Genomic DNA, 22804 nt, shown 5'->3' with positions numbered 1-22804 from the left:
GAGAGATTGGGAAAAGAGAATAAAAAAGTACACCAACAGGCAGAAGATGTGTCCCGACGTCGGAAGGCGACGGGGAGGTACCACCGCTGTGGAAAAAAAAAAAAAAAAAAAAAAAAAAAAAAAAAGGAAAAAGAAAATAACAAATTGATTGACCAGAAAGGAAAGCGAAAAAAGCTGGAACTACTTCAGAGAAATTTAGAAAAAAAGAAGAAATAGAGAGAGAAAATATCAAAAAGTGATTTTCGAGGCCGTATTCGCGTGAGCGTATAGAAGTCTTCCAGTGGCGGGAGCGGTTTGGATGGTAGACGACGCCGAAGGTGGGTATATAAAACTCGGAATCGCGGAAAGGGGTATATCGTGTAAAGTCGAGAAGGTCGTGTACAGTCTTCTGGCCTAGCGTCCACAGTAAATAGGGTTGCAATCCTCCTGGAGGGCGGGGTGCCTGGAAAGAGTCCCTCGGGAAACGGCGTTTTTGTCAAGTCGCCTAGCCCATGGGACCACATTTTCCTTGTGCCGCAACCCCATGGAACTGTCCTCCAAGATGCCTCCGGCTCACCTGGTTGGTCTTTACCCCTTTTAACTCAGAATCCGCGGCGGGTAGGAGCACCGCCGAAACCATGTGAACGCTAGAAAATGCCGGAATGGGTCAACGCTCGTGGGAATCGTAGGCTCATGAGTGATCGTCGAGAAGGATATGGAAGCCCCCCCCCCCCCCCCCCCCCCCCCTAAGCGCTCATGGTCTGCTCCATCTTGACCATGGCCGGCGCATTTGGCATCTCACTGTCACCTTCAGGGATGCGCGAGAGCCCACCCATCGCATGTGCTGCCTTGGCAAGCTGGCTTTGATGTATGCGTAGCTTCTCCGTCAACCTCACAACCGTCAAGTACTCGTTTTGATCCACGAATCCGCTCGCATTTGTGATAAACGACAACAAGGTATCGGCGGCCCTGCGCGCATCCTCCTGTGTAGGAGAACCTGGAGACGAGCCAACAGCGCTGGCCGTGACGGGAGTGGTTGTTGACCGGCCCGCAATGCTGCTGTTGCTGTTGCTGTGTCGGAGCCGGGGGGAGGAAACTGCTTGGTCAAGGCTAAAGTTGGACACGGACTGCTCGCTCGCAGACGGTTCAAGCGCCGATGAGGGTGCAGTGGACGAGACATGGTACTTTGGAGTCAGCGGTTCCGATGTTTGCGGTTGGTTCATGTACTCTATATCCAGAGTAGGAAAAGTTTGGCTTCGCGGTCGTTGGAATCCGGGACCGGCTCCATGGGGTGGCATCTGCCCGCTCCGGTCCCCAGCGAGGAACCCTCCGACGTTCGGGTCGGGGGAGAAGTTGAAAGGGGCCGTAGGGCTCAGTGCGCTCCCGGCAAAAGATGGCGTTGCGGTGTCTGTAAAACTGCTAGACAGGGACGCCGTGCTCTGGGAGGTCGAGTGCTTGTAGACGCCATCTGGAGCAAAGTCCATGAAACTATTTATGTTCTCCTTCTCCTCGTCGCTCTTATTCGCCGACAAGGGTGACGGCGAGAGGTGCCCCGACGGTGAAGCAGGGGAAATAGCGCTTGAAGGTTGAGATGTCGACAGTGACGGAGATCCACGGACAGTGTCGGAAATGTTGGTCTCGGAGGCGCGGCGCATCAACCTCCCTGGGCCTATGCCGTGCTTTAACATGAACTTGTCAAGCCATGCCGAGCTGTTAGACTTGAGAAGCGGCTCCCCGACGGTCATGGCCGAGAAAAGGCGCGCCTTCTCCTTGAGATCGTCGCCTGTCACGGCGATGCCCGAATCCTGGGCCTTTCGAAGGTAGTTTGTCAGCGCTTTCTCAATGTCGGCGCCCTTTCCCTTGTTTCGCTTGACTGGAGAGCTGCTCCGCTCTTCCGAGTTCAGATACTTGTCCTTGTTCCTCAAGACCTTGGACACAGTGCTAGCAAACCCAATGTTAGAACCGACCGATAACAATGTTCAGAATTCAACAAAAATGAAAAAAAAAAAAAAAGAGGGTTCTGGTGCCATACCTCCTTTCAACGCCAAACCGGGCGCCGATGTCTGTCTGTTTGGCGGTGGGGTGGTCCTCAGCATACTGGCACATTGCGCGCCGGTCATCGTCCGTCAGTGTCTTCCTCGGCTGTGACGTGGTTTGGATGGCAGGCAGCTTGGACGTCTTGAGCGGGGTCGTCATTGGGGGGATGGCGACTGGCGGAGCCGAGTGAGGAGGGCCATAGTTGTTCGGGTTCGTCAACATACTCGGCCACGTCGCATGGGGCATCATGAGTATTGGTAGTTGCGTGTGAGCGGCCTGAGGCTGATGTATTGGCTGATGGGTCGGCGGCGGCGGCGGCGGCGGCATCCTACTGAGGGATTCTGAAGGGAGGCCTTGGGTGATGGGAGGTATGAATCCGAAGCCGCCGCCATAGTCGGGCATGGTCGTCTGGTGGTGGAATGAGTTCATGTTTACCCAGCTGTCACTGCCATATGTGTTGTCTGGTGAAAGGTGGCTCTCCTGGTCCATCCCCGTCGAGGGGGCGATCTGGTTGTGCATGGTGACTGGTGGGGAAAGGGGGGGGAGGGGGGCTTTTCGTCTGGCTCCTACGAACCGGGCGGCGAGATGGACGCAAGCAAAGAACAGAAAGCCGGCAGGCGGAAACTGAAGTTGTCCACGGGCGGTGGGATTGGTGCTGCGAGAGTGCCACTGGGTTTGAGGGGCCACACAAGGGTCTAGCAAGTGTGGGGATCAGCCCGTCCGGAAGGGATGGGACAAGACGCTCTCAGGAGACGGCATGCATGATACGGGGGGTTGCGGGACAGCAATTGGTTCTTTGGACGGGACTTGCAGCGGTCTGGTCGTGGAGGAGGTTGCAAGTCTCTTGGGAACAAAAAACCCCCCCCGGGTGCGGTGTAGCAGAGGTACGTCGCTACTGCAAGAATGCGTCTGGGGGGTGGCCGGCTCGGCAGGTCGCTTCGAGGAGGGCGGATCGAAGACGCAGACCCGGGACTCGACGGGATAGGGCCGCCTGCGGAGGGCCACCGACGCAGAGGAAAGCCGCCTTGAGAGATAAACCGTAGCCGCTCTAGTCGGGGTGCCCCTCCATGCAGGGAGCACGAGCGTTATCAGGGCGGTACGGCTTGCGGCTTTGCCAGGCTTTGCCAGGCTTTGCTGTCGGGGCTGTCGCTCTGCGCAAAACGTTGGCCGGCCTCAAGTCGGTAACGACGAAGAGACGGGGGGGTGGGGGTTGTCGTTGTTGTTGTTGTTGTTGGTTAGCGGCTCGCCTGCTCCTCTCCTCTGGCCGTGGTGGTGGGGTTGTCCTATTCGCGGAAGGTTTCCCAAAGCGCGCAGAACAAGAGACCAGTCGATGCCGGCGACATAGAACCGGCACTGCCGAGACGAAGAGGTGTGGATGTGCTTGGCTCAACAGCAGGAGCAGTAAGGGATCCGGGTTGAGTACAGCAAACAAGACAGCGATCTACCAGTCGTGGGGCGACAACCGGCTGCAGAGCGAGCGCCGCAATGCAGTCGGAGCTCTGGAACGGGGACAAGATAAGTCAGACGTGCAGAGAGGGCAGCAGGCATTTGGTGGAGGACCATGCCCGGGCGGCATGTGTAAGCTATGTATCCGTATGCGCGCTGTATCCTCTCGGGAAGGGGGCGTCTAGGGTTGTGACCGGGAAGAGCACACGGCGTAACGAAACGCTGAAGATGGGAAGCCGGCCGGGGGTGAGTGGAGGGGTGTTTGTCCAGCGAGGAGAAGAGAGGCGGGCCAGGGGGGTGGGACCAAGACAAGGGTCCATGGAAGTGTGTGGACGAGATGGGGGAGACCAGGATCAGACGAAATGCTCAGGCGAGTCTGGGCAGGCTCCCGGGTTGGTTCTGGAGAAAGTCAAGACGCTGACAGGTTTCAGGCGAGGTGAAGACGAGAAAAGAGCAGAGCAGCAAAGGAAGCCAGAAGGAGCAAAAGCGGATGTTGGGGACCTTGCCCGCTGCTAGCGTCGCGAGATGGGAGAGAGCTGCCTTGTCGACCCGCGTTGCGCTGGGCTAACTACACATACTGTACCCGTACCGTGTTGAGAGAGGTACGTACCGACCCTTGTATCCCGGTATCGACCAGGGGATGGGAGGGAGAAAAAGCAACCGCGAGCTTGGCTGGCGCCGTTAGCACGCTTTGGCGAAACGCGGTGGCTGACGGAGCAGATGTCGCTGCCTTCGACCATTTGCGACTGGCGCGCTCCCTGTTACGGAGGAGACGAACCAGGACAGCCACGAGAGCTCAAGAGAGGTGTCAAGAGCGCTCCAAGAGACGCTAGGTCGAAGAAACCAGAATGTCAAGAGCGGGCTGTTCGCATGGCTGGCGCACGCCTCTTCTACCTCGCACACCACTTTCGACGTTAACGTTACCCGTTCCTGCGCTACCACTTAGACACGCAACACACAGACCGCAACGAGGCATTTGCCCTGAAGAAGAGGCGCCGCCCACCAGGTAAATCAATCAAATCAAACCCACACTCCGGCACGGCAGAAACGGGCAGTTGCAGGGTCGCAAATCCGCAATGCCCCGAGAGCCGTTCCCTCCAGATCGGCAATAGCCAGAGCAGAAAATCGCCAGCGGGCCCCGTCCAGCTCCCAGCTCGTCCGCGTCGTTGCAAATCCCCCTCGACATTACCAACTGCTAGTCCACAGCAGTACCCATACGACATTTGCGCAGTGTGCGAATCACAGCCGGGCAAGCGCCCCTTCGGCGACGTTCTTGCACGTTTGGTGTTAGGGCCGTCAGTGGGCCGCGTCTGCCCTGAAGGCTCTCGGGCAGGTCCGCCCCCAGCATTCCCCGGGACCCACAAGGATGCGTCTGGGGACAAGGCGTGGTCCCGTCGCTTACACTGGCCCGCGATCCTCGAAAAAAGGAGGCGCCGTCACTTGCTCGCCAATGCGATCGGCCGCGTCTAATAAGCATTGGTGAATGAGTTCGTTCCGCTACTGGATGTGATATCATGGTCTCGGTTTGGGCAGGCAGCGCCGTGTAAACGAATCCCCTGATGGAACTAATAGTCTTGTGGTTCAGCCGTCGCCCCGCGGCGTCTCGTCCGAGACCGCGGCGGGACCACCCGGATCGATATTCGATAGCTGTCGGTTAACTTTTGACGCTATCTTGAGCCTCGACGGGCGGGCTATGGAATGAAGATGGACAGCGGACCCCGGCAGCACTTTTATTTTTGTTTTAGTTTGATTCTGTTTCTGTTTCTGTTTTAGTGTACGATGTACTGTACATAGCAGCATGCTTTAGCCCCTCCAACGTCTCGGCTGACTGTCAGGCACAGATTCGCATCTCGTCGGCCTTTTTTATTTCAGATCGCCAAATTCGTACGACGTCCAGGATCCGGAAGCAGCCATACACCAGACAATCCGAGGAGCGACAAAGTGCGGGATCTGCTGCGCATCAGAGAGGCAAGCAATGCCCCCGGGTATGCCGACAAGCTGGCGGGACGGAAAGTGTCCGACCCAGATGCACCTTCTCACCGCGTCCAGCCGCGCCAAGGTCTCCAAAGGACCTCGACAGAGAGATACTACGTAGTCCATCAGAACGGCTTCCTCGGGTCACAGCGGGGGTGCGGAGATGCTATCGACCAGAATGATCGGGGTTGCAATGCCATCTGTTTACCAGGGTCCTCGTTGGGGGGTCCCGTCTTCGCGCAGCCAACTTTTCTCGAAAAGGGCCGTTGCACGGGAGCCGCGGCCGTCCAACGGCGAGGACGAGAGATGGGGCGGAATTGTCATTGGGCACAATTTCCGGGTTCCTTCTCCCGCCATTGGACAGAAAATGGGGATGTGTTCCATAACCAGGTCCAAGCGCAAGGCCGGCCTGGCTTCCCACTGGCCAACCCCTTCGTAAATCTTCGACAGCCCGCTCACAGACGGCTGGCTGCTGACCCTCGATAACTTAACAGACTGGATACATGCTGTATCGGGCTAGCCCGGCAGGCTTCCACGAGCCGAGACAGCGCCTCGCACTTGGGACGGCACAGGCAGTTAGTGAGAAACCGCCGAATCCCGACTTTGTCCAGTCGCGTAGTGTAGACTGAGTAATTATTAACAGGAGCTGCTCCTGCCAAGGAAAACCCCCCTCGGCGGGAGGATTGGTCTGCGGCAGAGGTGCAGTTGCGTCCACATGATGGGGAGTTCTTGATCCACGCCCAAACCCAGGTCCGTTATTTGCTAGCGGACGTGTCTTGGGACGACCAATTGACTGCGAATTGCGCCGAGCAACCCCATCAAAGGACCAATGACTCTATCTTCATGTCAGGCAGCGGCGACGAGGCAGCCACTAAAGAATGGCATCGGCGATCAGCTGCCGAGCCCCGCAAAGGCTACCGCGATCCACGGGCCAGGGCGAGATCTTGATCCACGGTTGAGGCCGTGGCGGTTGGTCGACGAAGGAGAAAAAAAAAGAGAAAAAAAAAGAAAGAAAAAAAATCGGAAAAGATGAGAAAACGGAGCGGGAAAAGAGAGACAGAGAATAGATCAAACAAGCGCAGCTCGCTCACTCGTCGCGCTCCCCCCCACCAACAGGCCATTTTGAGCCCACTGTTGCATCTTGCAGCTTCGTTCCCTTTTTGGAAACCCCCCTGCTTTCCTTTCTGGGCGCGGGGAGCGCAACACGAGGCACCATGAGGGTTGCATCGTGCAAGGGGCGACATGAGAGTGATGATCAAGAAGAATGTCTGTGCTGCCCACGCTTCCCTCCTTCGACCATCAAGACGACTCTCCTGCCCCGCCGCTCCGCCGCCCTTTGACATCAGGCACGGCCGCCGATGACGACCTGCCGGCCAGGAAACAAGCTCCAAACCTGGAACAACCGACATGCGACGCCCGGGCCACACGCCGGCTTCGGGCTGCTGGGTAAAAGGCGATAGCCGCCCGCGGATGACAATTTGGGGGGGGGGGGGGAGGGGGAGGGGGCCAACGACCTGCTTCGGGACCCAAAACCCGCATTTTCGAGCGACTGCCGGCCGGGACGGCCAATTGCCTTGCTCTTCAACGGTTTGTGCGAACTCGGAATATTTGCTCCCCCCACCTAGCTCCCCCAAGCATCAAGCATGGGGAGTCGTCGGCGGCAAAGGGGGTCAACGGTGTGCGTGCGGCCAGCCACGGCGGCGCAGACATTCTCTCAGTGCTCGCTAGAGAAATTCGGGAAAGATTCTTCTGAGATGTCCGAAAAGTGCGCTTTACCTAACTCTATGCAGATCGGCTGGCGCTGTGTGAAATGCCATCCTCATCTCGTACCCGCGCATGAAGTCGGATGTGGGACCTCTCATGCTGTTTCACAGGTATGGACAAGGCGCAGCCTTGGAAGGCTGAGTTGGTTCTTTCGTCTGATCTTTTATTTTTTTTTTTATCTTTCTCCGGTCAATGCACATTCGCTCAGCCGAACCCTGCCTCCCCGCACCGCATTTGTACAGTACTGTACCGCGCTGCACCGCGCCGCGGCAGCGGGCAGCGGGCAGCGGGCATCGGCAGCATGCAACACGCAAGGGACGAACCAACCTACATTGTGTCCACTGCTACTGCTACCTGTCTCAGGGTGCCAGGCCCAACATCAGCTCCCCATCTAGTTTTAGCGTCATGCACAAAAATGGACGCCGCCCGCTACCCAGTTTCCAGCATTTTGGCGGTTGGGGACTTGCGAGCGAACTGCAAGGAGACGGCTCAGCGTGCACAATTTGGCCCCAACGACATATTGTTCACGTAGTGGCGTCTGCTTTCTGAAACTGGGGCAGAATAGGCCAGGCCGTGCCTTGGCTAGCTGCTAAGATTTTGATATTCGTCATGTGCGTAATGTCCGCCCCTTACTTACACGGCTTTCGCTTGTCTTGGAAACATGCCCCATCTTGTATCACATTCACAAGCGCGGTAGAGGCGCATATCACATCTCTATGTGCCAGACGGCCATAGACAACCCCCCTAAACAAAGCCGGTTCTGAGGACCCGGCCCAACTCACGGCCGCCTCTGGCCCCCCTCCATAGGCGCTTAGAGATCGGCCCCTATCCGTAGCCGACCCGACCCAGTCGCTTCTACCGGCAGATGATGGTCCACCAGGCAGCGCCATGTAACCCACCGGGGTGAAGGGGTGATATCTGCTCCAACGTCTTGCACACTCGGTGGCCTTGGTGTAGAAGGGGTGGGTATCCTCAGCCTCGGTGTATGAGACGGCGGCGCCACGCACCGCAATAAAGAAGAGACCCCCAGCGGTAACGGTAACGGCACTAGTGCAGTACGAAGGCGGGTTTTAAGTAAAGTTGATAGTCACAGAGGGGGAAACGGAAAGGACGGAAGTGGAAAAAAAAAGGGGGGGAGGGATAAGAATCACACGATGGAAAAAACAAACAGAAAAACCGACTCCCTACATTTTACCGAGTGCTAGTTACATCAGATGAGCCGCGACATTCCACAATCCTCACCTGCAGTAGCCATCACGTCTCTAATCTGAAAGTGTGTGCGGCTGAAACTCAACAGGCACTTGCAGAACTTGAACGGAGGTGGCATGGAAACCGAGCCCCTTGCGGTGTAAACAGTGTGAGCAAACACATCACACAGCACAACACAGCACAACACATCACAACACAACACAACACAGCAACAATGCTTTCTCATTATAATTGTCCCATACATTTCGCATGCCATGTCTAACAAAGTTAAGGGAATGTGGATATATATCGTGACGGGCATTCAACATTTCAGGTTTAGCTCTCTCGTTTCCATCCGATTCTCCTTCCTTGCATCTCCCCCCCTCCATCCCTTTTTTTTCCCCCCCCCCAGGTGGCGACGGCGTAAGCGTGCATGCGTCCGAGTGCCGTGCGGATTCGGTGACGCGGCCATCACCGTTCAAGCAAGGGAGCGGCCTCTTCTCCCCCCAAACATCGTCACATAGCCGTTCCAGTATCTGGAACTCGACTGACGTGCTGAGCCCGCCAATACAGCTCGCGCTGACGGGGCTCGGCATATCGTAGGTTGGCTGACCGGGAGCTGCTCGAGACAACCTTCCTGGCCTAGCCGACCCGTCTGACTTGTTCTAGGTCGGGTTTACCGTTTGATGATGGTGACTGAGGCAGTTGTGTCAGCACTCCAGATCCGTAAACACCCAACGACAACAACAATTTCCAACTTACCGATGTCTTCGTCGGCCAGTTCATGAGAAAGGCCGACCCGTTGAGGCTGGTGCTTGACAGACTTGCCATAGACGACGGCGGACTTGAACTGTTCGACGATACTCCGATGGATAGCATTGCACTAGTTATGGGTCAGTCCCTGGTCCCCAAACGCTGGATCATGGGGCGGTCAACACTTACAAAATCCTCGACGGTGCACTTTGTAGAACGCAGCACGACGGGGGATTCGTAGTCGGGCATTCTCCCCTTGGGTTTGGTGTATACGCGGACCAGGTTCAGCTTCTCCCACCTGCGCAAAAAGTTAGCACTAGAGAAAGTCGAGCGTGGGCGGGGTGCAAAATCTCACATGGCCTCCATCAACTCGTCAATATTCCACCCGTGCTCCGAGCTGATAGGAACCGAGTTGGGGATCCGATAGAGCAGATCGAGCTCCTCGATGCTGATGCTGTCGATCTTGTTGAGCACATAGATGACGGGGATATAGCTGCGGCTCTTGGCCTCGAGGACATCGATCACGTCGTCGATGGTGGCGTCGCACCGGATGGAGATATCCGCCGAGCTGATCTTGTACCTGTACGTCGCCTTTGCATCAGCCGCCCATCCGTAAAACATGCGGGACCAGGAGATGACCCACTCGCTCATGACCGCCTTGATCTCATCATGATCAATATGCGTCAACGGCACCGTGCTCGTGATGTTCAGCCCACCCTTGTCCTTCTTCTTGAACGTGATGTTCGGCGGCTCCTTGTTGATCCTGATGCCGAACCCCTCCAGCTCCGCCTCGATCACCCTCTTGTCCGTCAACGGCTTGTTCACGTCCAGCACGATAAAGATCAGGTGGCACGTCTTGGCCACCGCAATCACCTGTCTTCCTCTGCCCCGGCCGTCCTTGGCGCCCTCGATGATCCCGGGCAGGTCGATGATCTGCAGCGGCGCGCCGTTGTACTTGACCTGGCCGGGGACGCTCGTCAGCGTCGTGAACTCGTAGGCCGCCGCCTCCGAGTGCTGCCCCGTCAGGCGCGACATGAGCGTCGATTTTCCGACCGAGGGGAAACCGATGAAGCCGATGCTGGCGACGCCCGTGCGAGCCACATCGAAGCCCGCTCCGCCGCCGCCGCCGCCGCCCGACGGGGTGAGGAGCTCGCGCTTGAGCTTGGCGAGCTTGGCTTTGAGCTGGCCGAGATGGTACGAGGTGGCCTTGTTCTTTTGGGTTCGAGCCATCTGTTGGCGGGGGTTAGAGCATGTACAGTAGCCGCAGTTCCCAGGTTGCTGAGCGGGATCTAGGAGGGGCGGATAGAGGTAGACGTACTTCGGTCTCGATTTCCTTGATCTATTTGCGCGCCGAGACTTGGTTAGCTCTCTGGAGTCATCGCGATCGCTGAAGCGGTCGTTGTGACATACCTTCTCCACTGTTGTCGACATGTTTGCGGTGTTGCACTACTAATATCCTGCCTCTGGGAACTATGCTTTTTGCGTCGCGGGGTGGTGGTGGTGGTGGCGATGGGAGCGGCCTTGAAGGATGATGTTGAGTTGTCGATGTGGGAATTTTGATGGTGGGGCAAAATTCGATAAGAGACGAGGTTACAAGAGAGCGCCAAGGGGGCAAATTGGTAACTTTACTGTACCCAAGGGTTGATGGGAACAACAACCCCCCCACCCTCCAAAGGGTGTCAGATCATTCACTCCACATCAGATGCCCAAAGATGTTTCACAAGTTGTATCAATCCCGTTCATGATTCTCGTTCCATCCACGGCATTCACATACACTTCATGTTATGTACACTTTGGAACTCGATCCCCAGCCAAACCCCCCGAGACCCCAACCCCCGGTCCCTGCGTCCGTGATGGTCCACCGCCCTGTTGGACTGGAGAAGCCCTCCAGAGAAAATTCCAAGATACAACGACATGATCATTGTCCTTTTCAACCGTGAAGCCACATACACTGCAAATTCATCAAGGGTATCTCCCGGAACCCGTTCGGAGACAGACCCGATCCTGCTCCGAGACAGCTGTTGCCAGTGACGGCCTCTTTCCATACTGGGCGGCAGCTCAAAGCAGAGCGCATGTCGCTTTGCGCCGGTTCCAATCCCAGAAAGCATTCCGGTCTATCCATGCTTTCCCCCCCCCTTTTGCTCCTGAAAATAAACGAGATGAATTATTCTAATCGTGGAAATGGAGAAACCACACTTCCCGGCTGGGACTGGCCCCGCTTGGCCTAGCTAGTCGATGCTGTCGTTAAGCATGCCGTGGATGCCATTAACCAACGGTCGAGCCTGTGCTGGGCCCGACTCGGAAGACGGGGAGATCGGTTGGTTGCCGGTCCCGTTGGCCGTCGTTGTTGTAATTAACCTTGGCGATTCCAGACCGTTGACCGTTGCTGCCGCCGTATGGGACGAGGCACTCCCAGGCGATGAGTGTACACCGTTCGGCAAGCGTGGCGACTCGGCATCAACCATCACGTCGTCGAGACCCTGCTCCTTGCAGAGCCTGCTGTACGCCGGATCGTCCCGCGAAACAGCGACAAAGCCACGGCGCGGGATCCGTTGCCTCCGGAAAGGCGACGAGCTGGCTGCCCTGAGCCTCGGCTTGTCTTCAGCGACTAGCTCGCCGTTGACAAAATGCTTATTGCTTGGCGCAAACCCATGGAGGCCATTGACCTCCGGATCGCTCCTCCACTTCTGGTGGGGTGTCCAGCTGATGGACTGCACTTCGTTCTCCGGAAGCTCGCAATATGCCATGGTGAGCTTGACATTGCGGAGATGATGCATCGTCGGGATGATATACATGAAATCGGAGGCCTTGAAAGCGCGTTAGCATAGGGACGTACAAGAGTGAATTGAGCCGGCATCATCGCACCTTGACGAAGAACATGTCCATGGCAGCGAACTTCTCCCATGCTTCTGCCCGAAGCCTTTCGAGCGTGCGGTAGCCCATCCGGTGCGGTTCGTCTTCCCCATAGTAACCCGGGAGCTGTTGCCCAAGCTCAAAGAGACTGGGGGTTGTCAGCGCATACCGATCTGACTCTAGCCGCCAGATGACTCGCTTTGCAACGGCTGAGACAGGCATCCGGGTCCAGGCCGTGTCTGTACACGTCTCGTTAGTCGGGGTTCCGAATCGGACCAGATAGACAGACGGGAAAACTTACATCGCGAGAGCTCCAAGTCCTTCTCTCCGAGGAGTAGCGCAACCTGAGTGTTGAGCAACCACTGCTCTCTCCCATCCCTGGTGCCGTTCGCTTCCGGACAGATACAGTCATATCGTACTCCTTGCATCATGCTGAACTTCTCAGCCACTTCGGGTGTTTTTGGGTTGACGGAACCGTCGAGCCAACGAAGGAGCGGGGGGAGCTTGGCGAGACGAGCCCGTTCCTGCTCGAGACGTATCCGCCGTTGATCGGCTTCCTTAGCCGCACGCTCAGCCTCTCTAGCTGCTCGCCGACGCTCCATCTCCTCTCGGAGAGCCCGCTCCTTGCGCTCCTGCTCTTTCCGCTCCTGTTCTTTCCGCTCCTCTTCTTCACGCTTACGTCGCGCCTCTTCAGCAGCTTCGCGCTCGAGCTGTTCTCTACGGAGCCGCTCTTCCTCTTCTCGCCTCTTCCGTTCCTCCTCCTCTCTCTGTTTCCGCTCCTCTTCCTCTCTTCTGATCCTCTCCTCTTCTTCCCGTTTCTTCCTCTCCTCCTCCTGGAGCCGCCGCTGCCGCTCCTCCTCCTCCCGCTGTCGTCGCTCTTCTTCCTCGCGTCGTTTCCGTTCTTCTTCCTCTTTCCGCTTCCGCTCTTCTTCCTCTTTTCGCCGTCGCTCCTCTTCTTCTCGTCGCCGCGCTTCTGCCTCGGCAAGCCGCTTGGCTTCTTCTTCTTCTAGCCGAAGCCGCTCCTTTTCCTGTTCCTCCTCTTCTTTCCGCTTCTTTTCTTCCTCCTTCCTCCTTGCCTCACGCGCCTGGGCTTCGAGCTCAGCCCGTCTCTTCTTTTCGTCTTCTTCCTTCTCCTTTAACAGAGAAATCCGAGATTCTGGTGTGTCATTCACCAGCGGAGCCGCATCAGGCATCTCGATGTCTGGATCTTCGGATTTGACGTGAATGCTGCTCTCGGAGGAGACGGACTTGCCGGATTCCCGTCGATTGTGAAGCAGCGAATCCGTCTTCTTGGGCTTTGGTGTGGGCCTACGTTCCTCTTCGTCGCGGTTCTTTGAAGGGAGCCGCGGCCCTGCCGAGACTGAGGCGGATCTGGGATCCCGAGGCGCGGGTGCTTTTAGCAATCGATCATCAGAGTGACTGGACTTTGGTCGTTTCTCCTTGCCGTCGGCATCCAGACGTCTCCTCTTGACCGGCGCCTCATTGGTGTCCTTCTCCATCGATCCAAGGTGAGGAGGGGTTTCGCTAGACCTGTACCGCTTGCCAGTACTTTCCCCAGACACAGACAGTCTATCACGGGATTCGTCCCGCTTAAGAGCCTTGGTCCTGTCGTGATACTTTTCCGTCTTGTGCGTCTTTTCGAACTCCTCCCTCGGGCTGGATGGTTCCTTCATGGAAGAAGCATTAGATGCCAGACTAGGACGCCGTTGCTTTTCGCGCTCGCCCTTCAATTCTCGTCCAGAAACAAGCTTCCGTCTCGGCTTGACTGTCTCCCCTTCAGACGATGCTGCAGCGAGGTCGGACTCGGCACGCTTCGCTTTCGTTACGGGCTTTGCGGCGGGCGAGGCTTCACGGTCAGAGATGGCGATGGCTGGGATGCGGTCCTCTTTCTTGGGTCTGCCGGGGCCGCGCTTAGGGGAACTTTGGTCGTCCTGGCGCGCCGCAAGGGAGCTTGATCGGCGCTTCTCCCTAGGACTAGCGGAGAGTTTCGCAGAAGCCGGCTTTTTCGCGTCTCGCGTAGGGCTGGAGGCCTTCTTCCTAGGAGCCTTTGAAGTATCGTCCTTCGCATCGGCACGGCGCCTGGGTTCGCGGTCCTGGTCTCGCCTGCTGGGCGATCGATTTTTCGAAGTCTCTTTATGCGTCTTTTTGTACTCGTCATATGCATCCTTCAGCATGTGCTCTTCCTCCATCCAATTCGGACCCCGCCGTCTTCTCGCAATCTCGTAGTACGTCTCCCCCTTAGTGCGGCGGGTCGGATCAAAATCGTTCTGATCGAGGAGCAACCTGATGACCTTGATATTCTCTTGCCCGATAGCGGCTAATATTGGCGTCGAGTACTCGCCGTCTGAGATGGGCGGAGGGTCGGGATTTGCCCTGCCCAGAGCGAGTAGGAGTTGCATGACGATATCGTGGCCCCCCCGGGCGGCTGCAACCATGGATTCGGGGTCGTCAAAGGTGTCTCTGACCTGAAGAATGCGCGTAACAGTCTCCTCATCACCACGGGCGGCGGCTTGACGGAGGGTCTTGTCGTCCATGGGCATGTACAGCAAGTGGTTGCTGGTCTTGGTCGCGCGAACGGTGCCTGCTCTCCGACCGCCGCCGGCGCGGATGGAGCTGGACGCTCCAGGGGATCTCCGGGGGCTCTCGGGGCCGTGAGAGGAACGAGCATCGGTGTGGTCCAGATGGTGCTCCTCCGAAGTTCGCCGTCGCTCACCCATCTTCTGCTTGGCTTCCTGAAGAGCCCGTCTTATCTCGTCGGCGTGATCCAGCTCGTCATTAAGCCGGTCAATCGGCTCTTGTCCGTACGCGTTGGCCTTGCGAGGGTTCACGCCGGCGTCGAGCAGGATCCTGACCACCTCCAGGTGACCATTCTCTACCGCGTCGAGCAGAGGCGTGTCTTTGTCATTATTGACACAATCGAGGTTGCACCCCGCATCCACAAGCAGCTTCACAATATCGTCGAAGCCATTGAGTGCCGCGATCTGCAGCGGAGTGTTGCCGGCGTAATCGGCGACGTTGATGTCTTCGGGACGTTCCTGCAGCCTCTGCTTCGCCGTCTCGTACTCACCCTTGGCGCAGGCTCTCGCAAGGAATGTCTGACCGTGAGCGTCAAGATGTTTCTTGTGCGGCGCCATCTTCGCGGGAGAAATGGTAGATTCTGCGGTCGCAGGCGTGGCCAGGCCACGCAATTTGGAGCTGCGCGGATGTGGGCTGCCGCTCGCAGACGACTCGTCGGAGTGGTAGTCGGTCGACTGGAGCGGCGCCGGTATCCGTTTCTTCTTCTGGCTGAGCCCGTTGGAAGAGTGCGCGGGAAGCTGCGTCGAAATGCTCCGGCGGTGTGCTCGGGGGTGGGGAGAAACGGACCTATTCCGGGCCAACGAATGCGGTTCGTGATACGCTTTAGCCGGGAGATGCTGTTTGCGAGACGCGTCGAGGCCGGAGCCCGATGTGCGCTGGCGGCGGACCTTGCGATTCTCTGCCTCGTCTTCCGAGTCGGGCCTTGGCGCCTTGCGCTTGTGAGGAACCACCTTGTCCAGGGATTTAGGCTTCTCTTTGGTCGAGGTTTTCGGCGAATCCACATGGGCCGTCTCGGAATCCGAGCGTGCATTCGAGGGGCGGCGACGGCGCTGGGGCTGCGGTGGAGATGCCGGCGCGGAGCTCAAGCCGCTGGACCCGTCCTTGATTTTCGATTTGTCGAGGTGTTTCTTCTTCTTGCCGACCAGAGACGCCGCGCCGTCATTCGAGCCCGTGGCCGTGACCGACACGGGCTTGTCTGTCCTGCCGCTGCGGTCGGCTCTGTCGCCCTCGCGATCCTGCTTCAAATTAGACGGCTTGCGACCGAGCGTTACCGAAGCAGCGTCTTCTGTGTCGCTCTTGTCCTCGTGCTTTATGATCTTGCGCACTTTGGAGGGTGAGTGGCCGTCTTTGCCCGGCAGGACGATAGTCTCAGCATCAGAGTTCCCGTCGGCACCGCCATCGTCGTCGTTGGTGCGCGAGGCGGACGCACTTGGCCTACCATCTTTGAAGGAAAGCTCGGGTTTCAGGGCACTCGACGACTTGGCGACGGCGGAGGCCCTGGGATGATCGGTGTCGCTGCCCGGCCGCTTGGGGGAAGCAGCAGGCTTCGTGGAGGCGGGCTCAGCAGCATTCTGCGCATCCATGTCATTTAATTCGAAGAACGACTACCGTTTTGCACCATCCTGGTCGCTGCGTTGGCCGGGACTTTTGAACACGACGGAATGGGGGATGTGCGGCGATTGAACACGTCGAGGGAAATGGTGCGCCAGACAAGCCCGAGATCGTGGGGAGCGAAGAGTGAGTCGTTGGTGAGAAGCAAACCCGGGCACAGACAGACGCACAGCCGCCCCGTGTCCACTGTCCAGAATAGCCAGCGAACACGCAAAAAAAGACAGCGACAGGCGGGCGGAGCGAGCGCGCGGCAGCGTAACAGGGTTGGGGGGGGCGGGATGGGGGGGGGGGGGGGGGGGAATAAAAACAAGTTACACCCAGGACCGGACGGAAATGCTGCACAAACGGGTCAAACGATATACTGATACAGGCTGCCGTTAGAGATGGCCGCGGATTGCTGGTTTGGCGATAGAGGGTGGTTTTTCGAGAAGAGGAGCCGGGACGGTCTCTAACCACAGACAGAGCAGTGCATTTGGCTGGGCGCAGAGGGAAAGGCAGCTGCGGATAGGCGGGCACTTGGAGATTCCCAGATCAAAGTCTGATCGCCACCGCCGTGATTGGCCAGAGAGCACTACGGTAGGCGACAGGATCCTTGCGCGCATTGCGTATCCAACGCGTTCGACCAGGGTGCGAGGGGGTAGTTACAGCCTGGACTGCCTGTGCATCCGTCGCAACCGGCCGATGCAATTTCTTGACGACTTCTTCAGCAAGGGTTTGTGTTTGTTGTTGTTCCTGCTGCCTTGTGGTGCCCTCCCTCGGATCCGGAGCGAAATTTGAAGCCCAGTTTTTTTTTCCTTGGGGCGGGTTCAGTGCTCAGCAGCGCTTTGCGCCGTGTTCGGCTCGTTAATTCGTCGGTACTCGACGAGTCCAGAGCTCCCCATCCATGTTTCACAACGCCTAGTCCGAAAGCAGCGCCCTCTCCTTTTTCCTGCTGCTTGCACTTTCTGACCCGACCCGTTTGTCATCGGCTCGCATGGTCTCCTCCCACTGCAGCCTTGCCCCTCATCATTTTCCTGCCCTTGCCAGTTTTGCCCAAGCAGAAAAGGCCCGCCCTCTCTGGGTGCGCATGACACCAAGACTTGCATCCAACTCTGCCACAGCCTGTCTGCTTCGCCCCTCCGGCTGACAAGGGCCAGGCTCTGAACAAACCGACTTGATGGATTCGCCTCCCCAGACCAATACCCCGGCGACGCTGGAAGCCAGTAGGATAAATGCGCTGCCGCCCGCTGCCTACTATATCGCCGACTTCATCAGCGAAGAAGAGGAAAAGGCGATCCTGCACAAGGTAGTTCCGGCGCCGCGCTGTTCTTCGATTAACCGCTGCATCTAACCCGACGCCGCAAGGTCGAGACGGCGCCCAAGGCGCGATGGAGGCAGCTGACACATCGGCGCCTCCAGCCCTGGCCGTCAGATCTCGTCAAGGACACTCTTGTCGATGCCAGACCGTTGCCCGACTGGCTAGAACAGCCCGTCGTCTCGCGTCTCCTCTCGATCCCTCTATCCGATAACGAGCCGAATATCTTTGCCGAGAGTCCTCACGGCCGACCGAACCATGTCCTTATCAACGAATATCCGCCAAACACGGGCATCATGCCGCACAAAGACGGCAGCGCCTACTATCCCGTTGTTTGCACAGTGAGTCTTGGCTCCAGCCTCTGTCTCAATCTCTACAGGAGCAAGGAAGACGGTGCGCTGGACCCAGAGCCGGTATGGAGAATCTTGCAAGAGCCACGCAGTCTCTTGGTCACCACCGCAGATCTCTATTCTGAGTATCTCCACGGCATAGAGCCGATTTCGGCCGACGTAAACATCTCGGAGCAGACCATCGTGAACTGGAGCCTTCTGCGTGCGCCATCACTCTACAATGACGGGCTGAATAAGCGGCAAACGCGCACCAGCCTCACATATCGCGATGTGCTCAAGGTCTCCAAGCTCGGCAACAAGCTTGGGCCCATGTTCAAACGCCCATGAGTGGAGTCTGATCGATGGGCCGCGATCGTGTCAAAAAATGAAGGGGATCATGTTCCACTTGTTTGCGACCGGGCTGATCCCAAACTTTTCAGCGTACCACTTGCGAGTTCCCGAAGCCGTGACTCCGAGGTTGACTGCGACGAAAACTAGGCCGCACAGAAGTGTCCTGTTACACCATGTGCCGCGGGGAGCCGTGGCGACCGCCATTGAGAGGTAGAGGAGACACTCGCAGGTGTAGTGGGGGCAGATGTAGTGGCGGAACAGGCCGGCTTCCGGTAACGAATATTTCTTCAGCCCAGCAAGATGCTTGTGGCACCTGTATTGGTTGATCCAGGCGTACAGGAATGCTGGGGCCGCGACCGCCATTTTCAACAGAGACTCCACGTCATTGGTATTACCGGCCGTCGGGTTCAAGACTGCTGCTGTGCTGCAGTCAGTGATGTGACCTCACACTACCCCGTGCGGATGAACAACCATACCTGATCCTTCAACCCAGATGGATATGCTGATGAAGAGGTAGAAAGAGAGGCCGAGTAGCCAGTGAACAACCCACATTGTGGATTTGGACGGCTTGAAGACGGTGGCGTGCTCAAAGACACGCCTGGCGCCCTGGAGGAACAGCATGAACCAACCCAACCCCACCTGTCCTAGTGTAGCGGATGGCTCTCCTACACCCATCTGGCGAGACGCAATCAGACGTAACACGGCTCCATCGCAAAGGTACTGGGCAAACCAGAAGACGGATAACGCCACGGACATCACGTAGAAGGCGCCGAACCACGAATGCGGTACCTGGGTCCATGATGTAAGGGTAGCGATGAGCGAAACCAGGCCGCCTCGCTTCTCGTCGTCTGGCTGTTTCTGAGCCTTGCGCGCGCCATAGTCAACCAGGAGTGTCTTTGCGCCATGCGGCATCGCTGCCACCGTTCCCACGCCTATAGCCGCGAGAAGGAAAAAGGCCTGGCACCATTGTCCAGGGCTGACGCCAGAGAGCGCTGAGAGAGATTCTCGCAGGGGCTTGTCCCATCCCATGTCTTTGTGTATTGTAACGGAAAGCCTCACCCAAGTGCAAGTCGGCGTTGAAAAACGTGTTTGTGAGTGAGGGGACCGAGGCACGAGATACATGAGCTCCAGGATTCTCGTTCCAGTACGGTACTGTCAAAGTTAGCCTCGGCCTCACCTTCTTCCGTGCCGCCAACCTCCTGTTCGATGGGACGGGACGGGACCGAGCTTCAATAGGTACACTTCACACCTTCACTGCTAGTTTCGAAACCGGCATGCTCCTCCGTTCTATGATAAACGTTCTATGATAAATACGGGTACACAATTGCCACGGTTAATCCCATCGCTTCAGCCATACAATTGCCGTAATCCGGGGCAAACTACCCAGAGCCGTCAAATCCATTGGCAGTGTCGATTGCAGTGTTTTACAAAATCTTACAGATTCGGCAAGGTACATGACTTGCAAAGATCTTTAGGATTGATTGCCATTCCGTAGGATAGCGATCTTACATCGTCCTTTTCAAAACACAGCTCCTGGAAGCTCTCAACCGTCCGCCACAGAAGGCTCGGGTCTAGCCCGAACTCAGGCTGATCCCCTTCACACGACCCCTAGGTCTCTTGGTAAGCTACTTACCACCAAGTGGTTAAACAGGTTGTTAGGCCTTGAACGCAAGCACGATCTGGCACCCTCTCGATCCACGTTCCCTTTTTTGTTCTCTATATCCCACAAACACCATTTCCCCTTATTGGACACAAAATATTCCCCCTTAACCATCACCCAGCCCTATAGCAACACTCCCATCTTTCATCTAGAACCACCACCATGGAATTGACGTAGCCAGTAGGGATTCAGAACCGCATCAACCATCCCCGCCCGGCACACTTGACTAACAAACTGCCTCGAAAACTACAAGGGATCTGCACGGTAAGAGACATCGCATATCAATACCACCTGACGCTATGCTTTGGGTGAGGGAGTGATGACCCTTCAGGATAGGGGCAATAACTGACGCCTGTGATAGCAGCATAATTCTAGCCTATCTCGTCTCTTCCGTTCCTGAGTTCGGTTAGAGAGTGTCTGGTCATCGGCCGGTTGGGTAGCGGGAGGGAGTCATGTTTGGATTGGTGTGGTTCGCGTGAAGGCGCTTGGGCTTGTTGGCTGAGAAGGGAACGGGATATGTTGTGCGGCTTGGGGTTGATGAGGGTTTCAGAGCTCCGCAAACTGTTCTGGCCTTGCTGCCCCAAGACGGTGGTTCGAGCCAATACCTTAACGTGCATCTGAAGGGGGGAAACCGTAAAGGGAGTTGAACGTGTAGAGGCTGAGTGTGTTTGCTTCCGATGACGGACGTGACCATCGCCGACTGAAGCCATGGTGTGAAACTTGCAGTTTCCAAGGCCGCCTGTTAATAGCGGGTGACGAAGGTTTCGGGACAACTCGAATCGGCGAGTCTACGTGCTGAGGAAATCCACAAGGATGTGTCCTGCTCGTCTCGTAGTGACTGTCGGCATCTTTCTGGCTCAGCTGGGCAATCAACGAATGAAACGGTAGTTAGGATGACCAGCATGAGCTGTCCATAGACCAAAAGAGCGTCATCAGCGGGCCTCAAAGCAACATGCCTTGAGATGCGTCTCTTGAACTAGGGAATCTTGGGTGTATACTACAGGGTGGGTTTATGGGCATTTTATACAACTATTTCAAGACAGCCTGCAGACTCTCGAGGACCTGGGCAGCGTTAGTGGCTGCAGAACTATTCTTTTTGATCCAAGACTTACCTCCAGCTCGATCTTTGCCTCGGCAATATCCTGCTCGCTGCCACTGCCGTTCGCGACCTTTTGGGCCTCAGCGATCTGAGCCCGGACAGCATCGGGGCTGAAGTCTTCCAGAGGGAAGCCTTCAACGGCATTGATACTCAGGGCCGACTGGGGCTGGACGACGGCAAAACCTCCAGAGACTGCGACGAATTGCGTAAGCCATAAGCTCTCCTGGCCCGGCGGGTTCTGCATGGAACTTACGGAAGAACCGCGTGGTGCTACCGTTCTCCTCCATGATCTCGACGACACCAGGCTTCAGCTGCTCAATCGACGGAACGTGATTGGCGAGGACACCCATCTCGCCAGACTCGGCGGGGATGTTGACCTGGACGACATCGTGGGACTTGTAGATGGACTAGATGCGGCAATAAACAATCAACTCCACTGAACACGGCATTCTTATGCTAAGTCGCTCTCTCGTGTCTCGTCGACGGCAAGTCAGGCGGCACCGCCGTCCGAGACTAGAAGAGTATTCGGGGCGCCGTACCTGGTGGGGAAGGGACAAGCTGAGCTTGATCTATTTGTAATGCTGGCTTAGCTGAAGCTGTTCGCATGGCGAAGCGACCGGAGAAACACACCTTGTCGGAAACGGCCTCGGCATAGCCTCTGCGCTGGATGGGGGCGCGCACGGCAGCAGGGCGCGCCCGAAGGGCCGCACGAGCAATGCGGAGGGAGTTCATGATTGTTGCGGTCTCAATTGAGTGCAATACGTCGGCGAGGCCACTATCGTTCGTCGTTCGAGCAGATTTGGCTGCGGACCCAAATTCGCTTAGCCGGGGCTGTCCGGGCAGGGGAGACGGAAGAACGTTTGCGCGAGGAGAGCTGCCAAGCCTGGGGCTTCCGTTTCTAGCATATATTGGATTTACGCATTTCCACCCTTAAATGGGGGTCTATTTCCTAATGTGGAACCAAATGAGTTACGGAGTCAAGCCTCGCAGTTTCCGAGGCAATTGTACACTGCGCCATGCATTGCCATGCGGTCGGTAACTCGAATCCCGGGATCTCAGTAATATTGGATGCAGTGATTCAGTTCCGCTCACATGGCGACTCAGATCCTCAGGTGGCGAGCCGAGTTTGTTGGAGAGCACCCGCGAAAGAGCCATTGCTGTTAGTGACACAGGTATTGCAGCCAACGTGCCCTTCGGCTTGCCATTTCCAGCACACTGCGTCTTCTTGATCGGATGAGTCCCCCACGCTACTGGGAGGCGTGGAATGCGGGGTCATCTGCTTGTGTTTCAATCCCTTGCCTGCCCGACGGTGATCGCGGGGTTTGGCCAGTTAGACCCTGGCTCGATATTGGATCCAAGAAGAAGCTCGTTGGATGCGATGTGAGAGGGGTCTTTCATGTGGCCGCGACACGACCACCTTGGCTTCTTCAGACATCAACCGGACGGATTTTGGCAGTGTCAGCTCCAATGAACCTGGGGCTTGGCGGGCATCGGGGTGGCAGCGCATTTGCCTATCACTTGCGCGCGGGGCGGCGAGAGAACAATGGATTTGGAGTCAGGCCATTCTGATGAAAGTCCATTACGAATGGTATGCACGGGTTCCAATCGCCCTGTTTTCTAAACGCGGGTGCTTATGGTCTCCTGCTCAACCAGGCGGGTACCAACAGCCAGTAGGTGGAGTCGAGGACCAGCGGCCTTCGGTGCATCTGATATCCTGCAGGTGGGGATTTCGGACATCCTCAATCCAGCGCTGGGGCTGACGCCAGGTTGCTGTTCTTTTGTTGATGATGTCCTTTGGGTCCTTATACCACAACTCTGCAATGCATACGCTGCTTACGGCCTCAACGCGCTATTATCTGTTTTCTTGGTGAGCGTTGAACCACGGCGGA

At 57.0% G+C, this 22804-nt stretch overlaps 6 protein-coding genes across 6 annotated transcripts; 1 reads left to right on the top strand and 5 right to left on the bottom strand.

Moving 5' to 3' along the window:
• Nucleotides 1-725: 725 nt before the first annotated feature.
• Nucleotides 726-2535, bottom strand: MFIFM68171_10739 (uncharacterized protein; the record flags this gene model as incomplete). Its single annotated transcript, XM_071066158.1, has 2 exons — nt 726-1920; nt 2012-2535. The coding sequence occupies 2 exons, from the start codon at nt 2533-2535 to the stop codon at nt 726-728; spliced, it is 1719 nt and encodes a 572-aa protein (XP_070922259.1).
• A 6529-nt stretch (nt 2536-9064) lies between these two features.
• On the bottom strand, nt 9065-10572 carry RBG1 (GTP-binding protein rbg1; the record flags this gene model as incomplete). The annotated part of the gene is made up of 7 exons (XM_071066157.1): nt 9065-9084; nt 9151-9271; nt 9331-9439; nt 9497-9721; nt 9785-10371; nt 10460-10480; nt 10552-10572. 7 exons carry the CDS (start codon nt 10570-10572, stop codon nt 9065-9067), a joined length of 1104 nt encoding a protein of 367 aa, XP_070922258.1.
• Nucleotides 10573-11369: 797 nt separating this feature from the next.
• MFIFM68171_10737 (uncharacterized protein) lies at nt 11370-16154 on the bottom strand (the record flags this gene model as incomplete). Its single annotated transcript, XM_071066156.1, has 3 exons — nt 11370-11948; nt 12007-12233; nt 12296-16154. The coding sequence occupies 3 exons, from the start codon at nt 16152-16154 to the stop codon at nt 11370-11372; spliced, it is 4665 nt and encodes a 1554-aa protein (XP_070922257.1).
• A 1184-nt stretch (nt 16155-17338) lies between these two features.
• On the top strand, nt 17339-18153 carry MFIFM68171_10736 (uncharacterized protein; the record flags this gene model as incomplete). The annotated part of the gene is made up of 2 exons (XM_071066155.1): nt 17339-17467; nt 17527-18153. The coding sequence occupies 2 exons, from the start codon at nt 17339-17341 to the stop codon at nt 18151-18153; spliced, it is 756 nt and encodes a 251-aa protein (XP_070922256.1).
• Nucleotides 18154-18183: 30 nt separating this feature from the next.
• Nucleotides 18184-19185, bottom strand: MFIFM68171_10735 (uncharacterized protein; the record flags this gene model as incomplete). The annotated part of the gene is made up of 2 exons (XM_071066154.1): nt 18184-18575; nt 18633-19185. 2 exons carry the CDS (start codon nt 19183-19185, stop codon nt 18184-18186), a joined length of 945 nt encoding a protein of 314 aa, XP_070922255.1.
• Nucleotides 19186-20845: 1660 nt separating this feature from the next.
• Nucleotides 20846-21647, bottom strand: ATP16 (delta subunit of the central stalk of mitochondrial F1F0 ATP synthase, atp16; the record flags this gene model as incomplete). Its single annotated transcript, XM_071066153.1, has 5 exons — nt 20846-20878; nt 20929-21107; nt 21169-21322; nt 21455-21484; nt 21546-21647. 5 exons carry the CDS (start codon nt 21645-21647, stop codon nt 20846-20848), a joined length of 498 nt encoding a protein of 165 aa, XP_070922254.1.
• Nucleotides 21648-22804: the final 1157 nt, after the last annotated feature.

The sequence above is a fragment of the Madurella fahalii genome (genome assembly GCF_045866475.1).
Source record: "Madurella fahalii IFM 68171 DNA, scaffold_6, whole genome shotgun sequence".
NCBI classification, from domain to species: domain Eukaryota; kingdom Fungi; phylum Ascomycota; class Sordariomycetes; order Sordariales; genus Madurella; species Madurella fahalii.
This window is presented reverse-complemented; position numbering and strand designations above follow the sequence as displayed.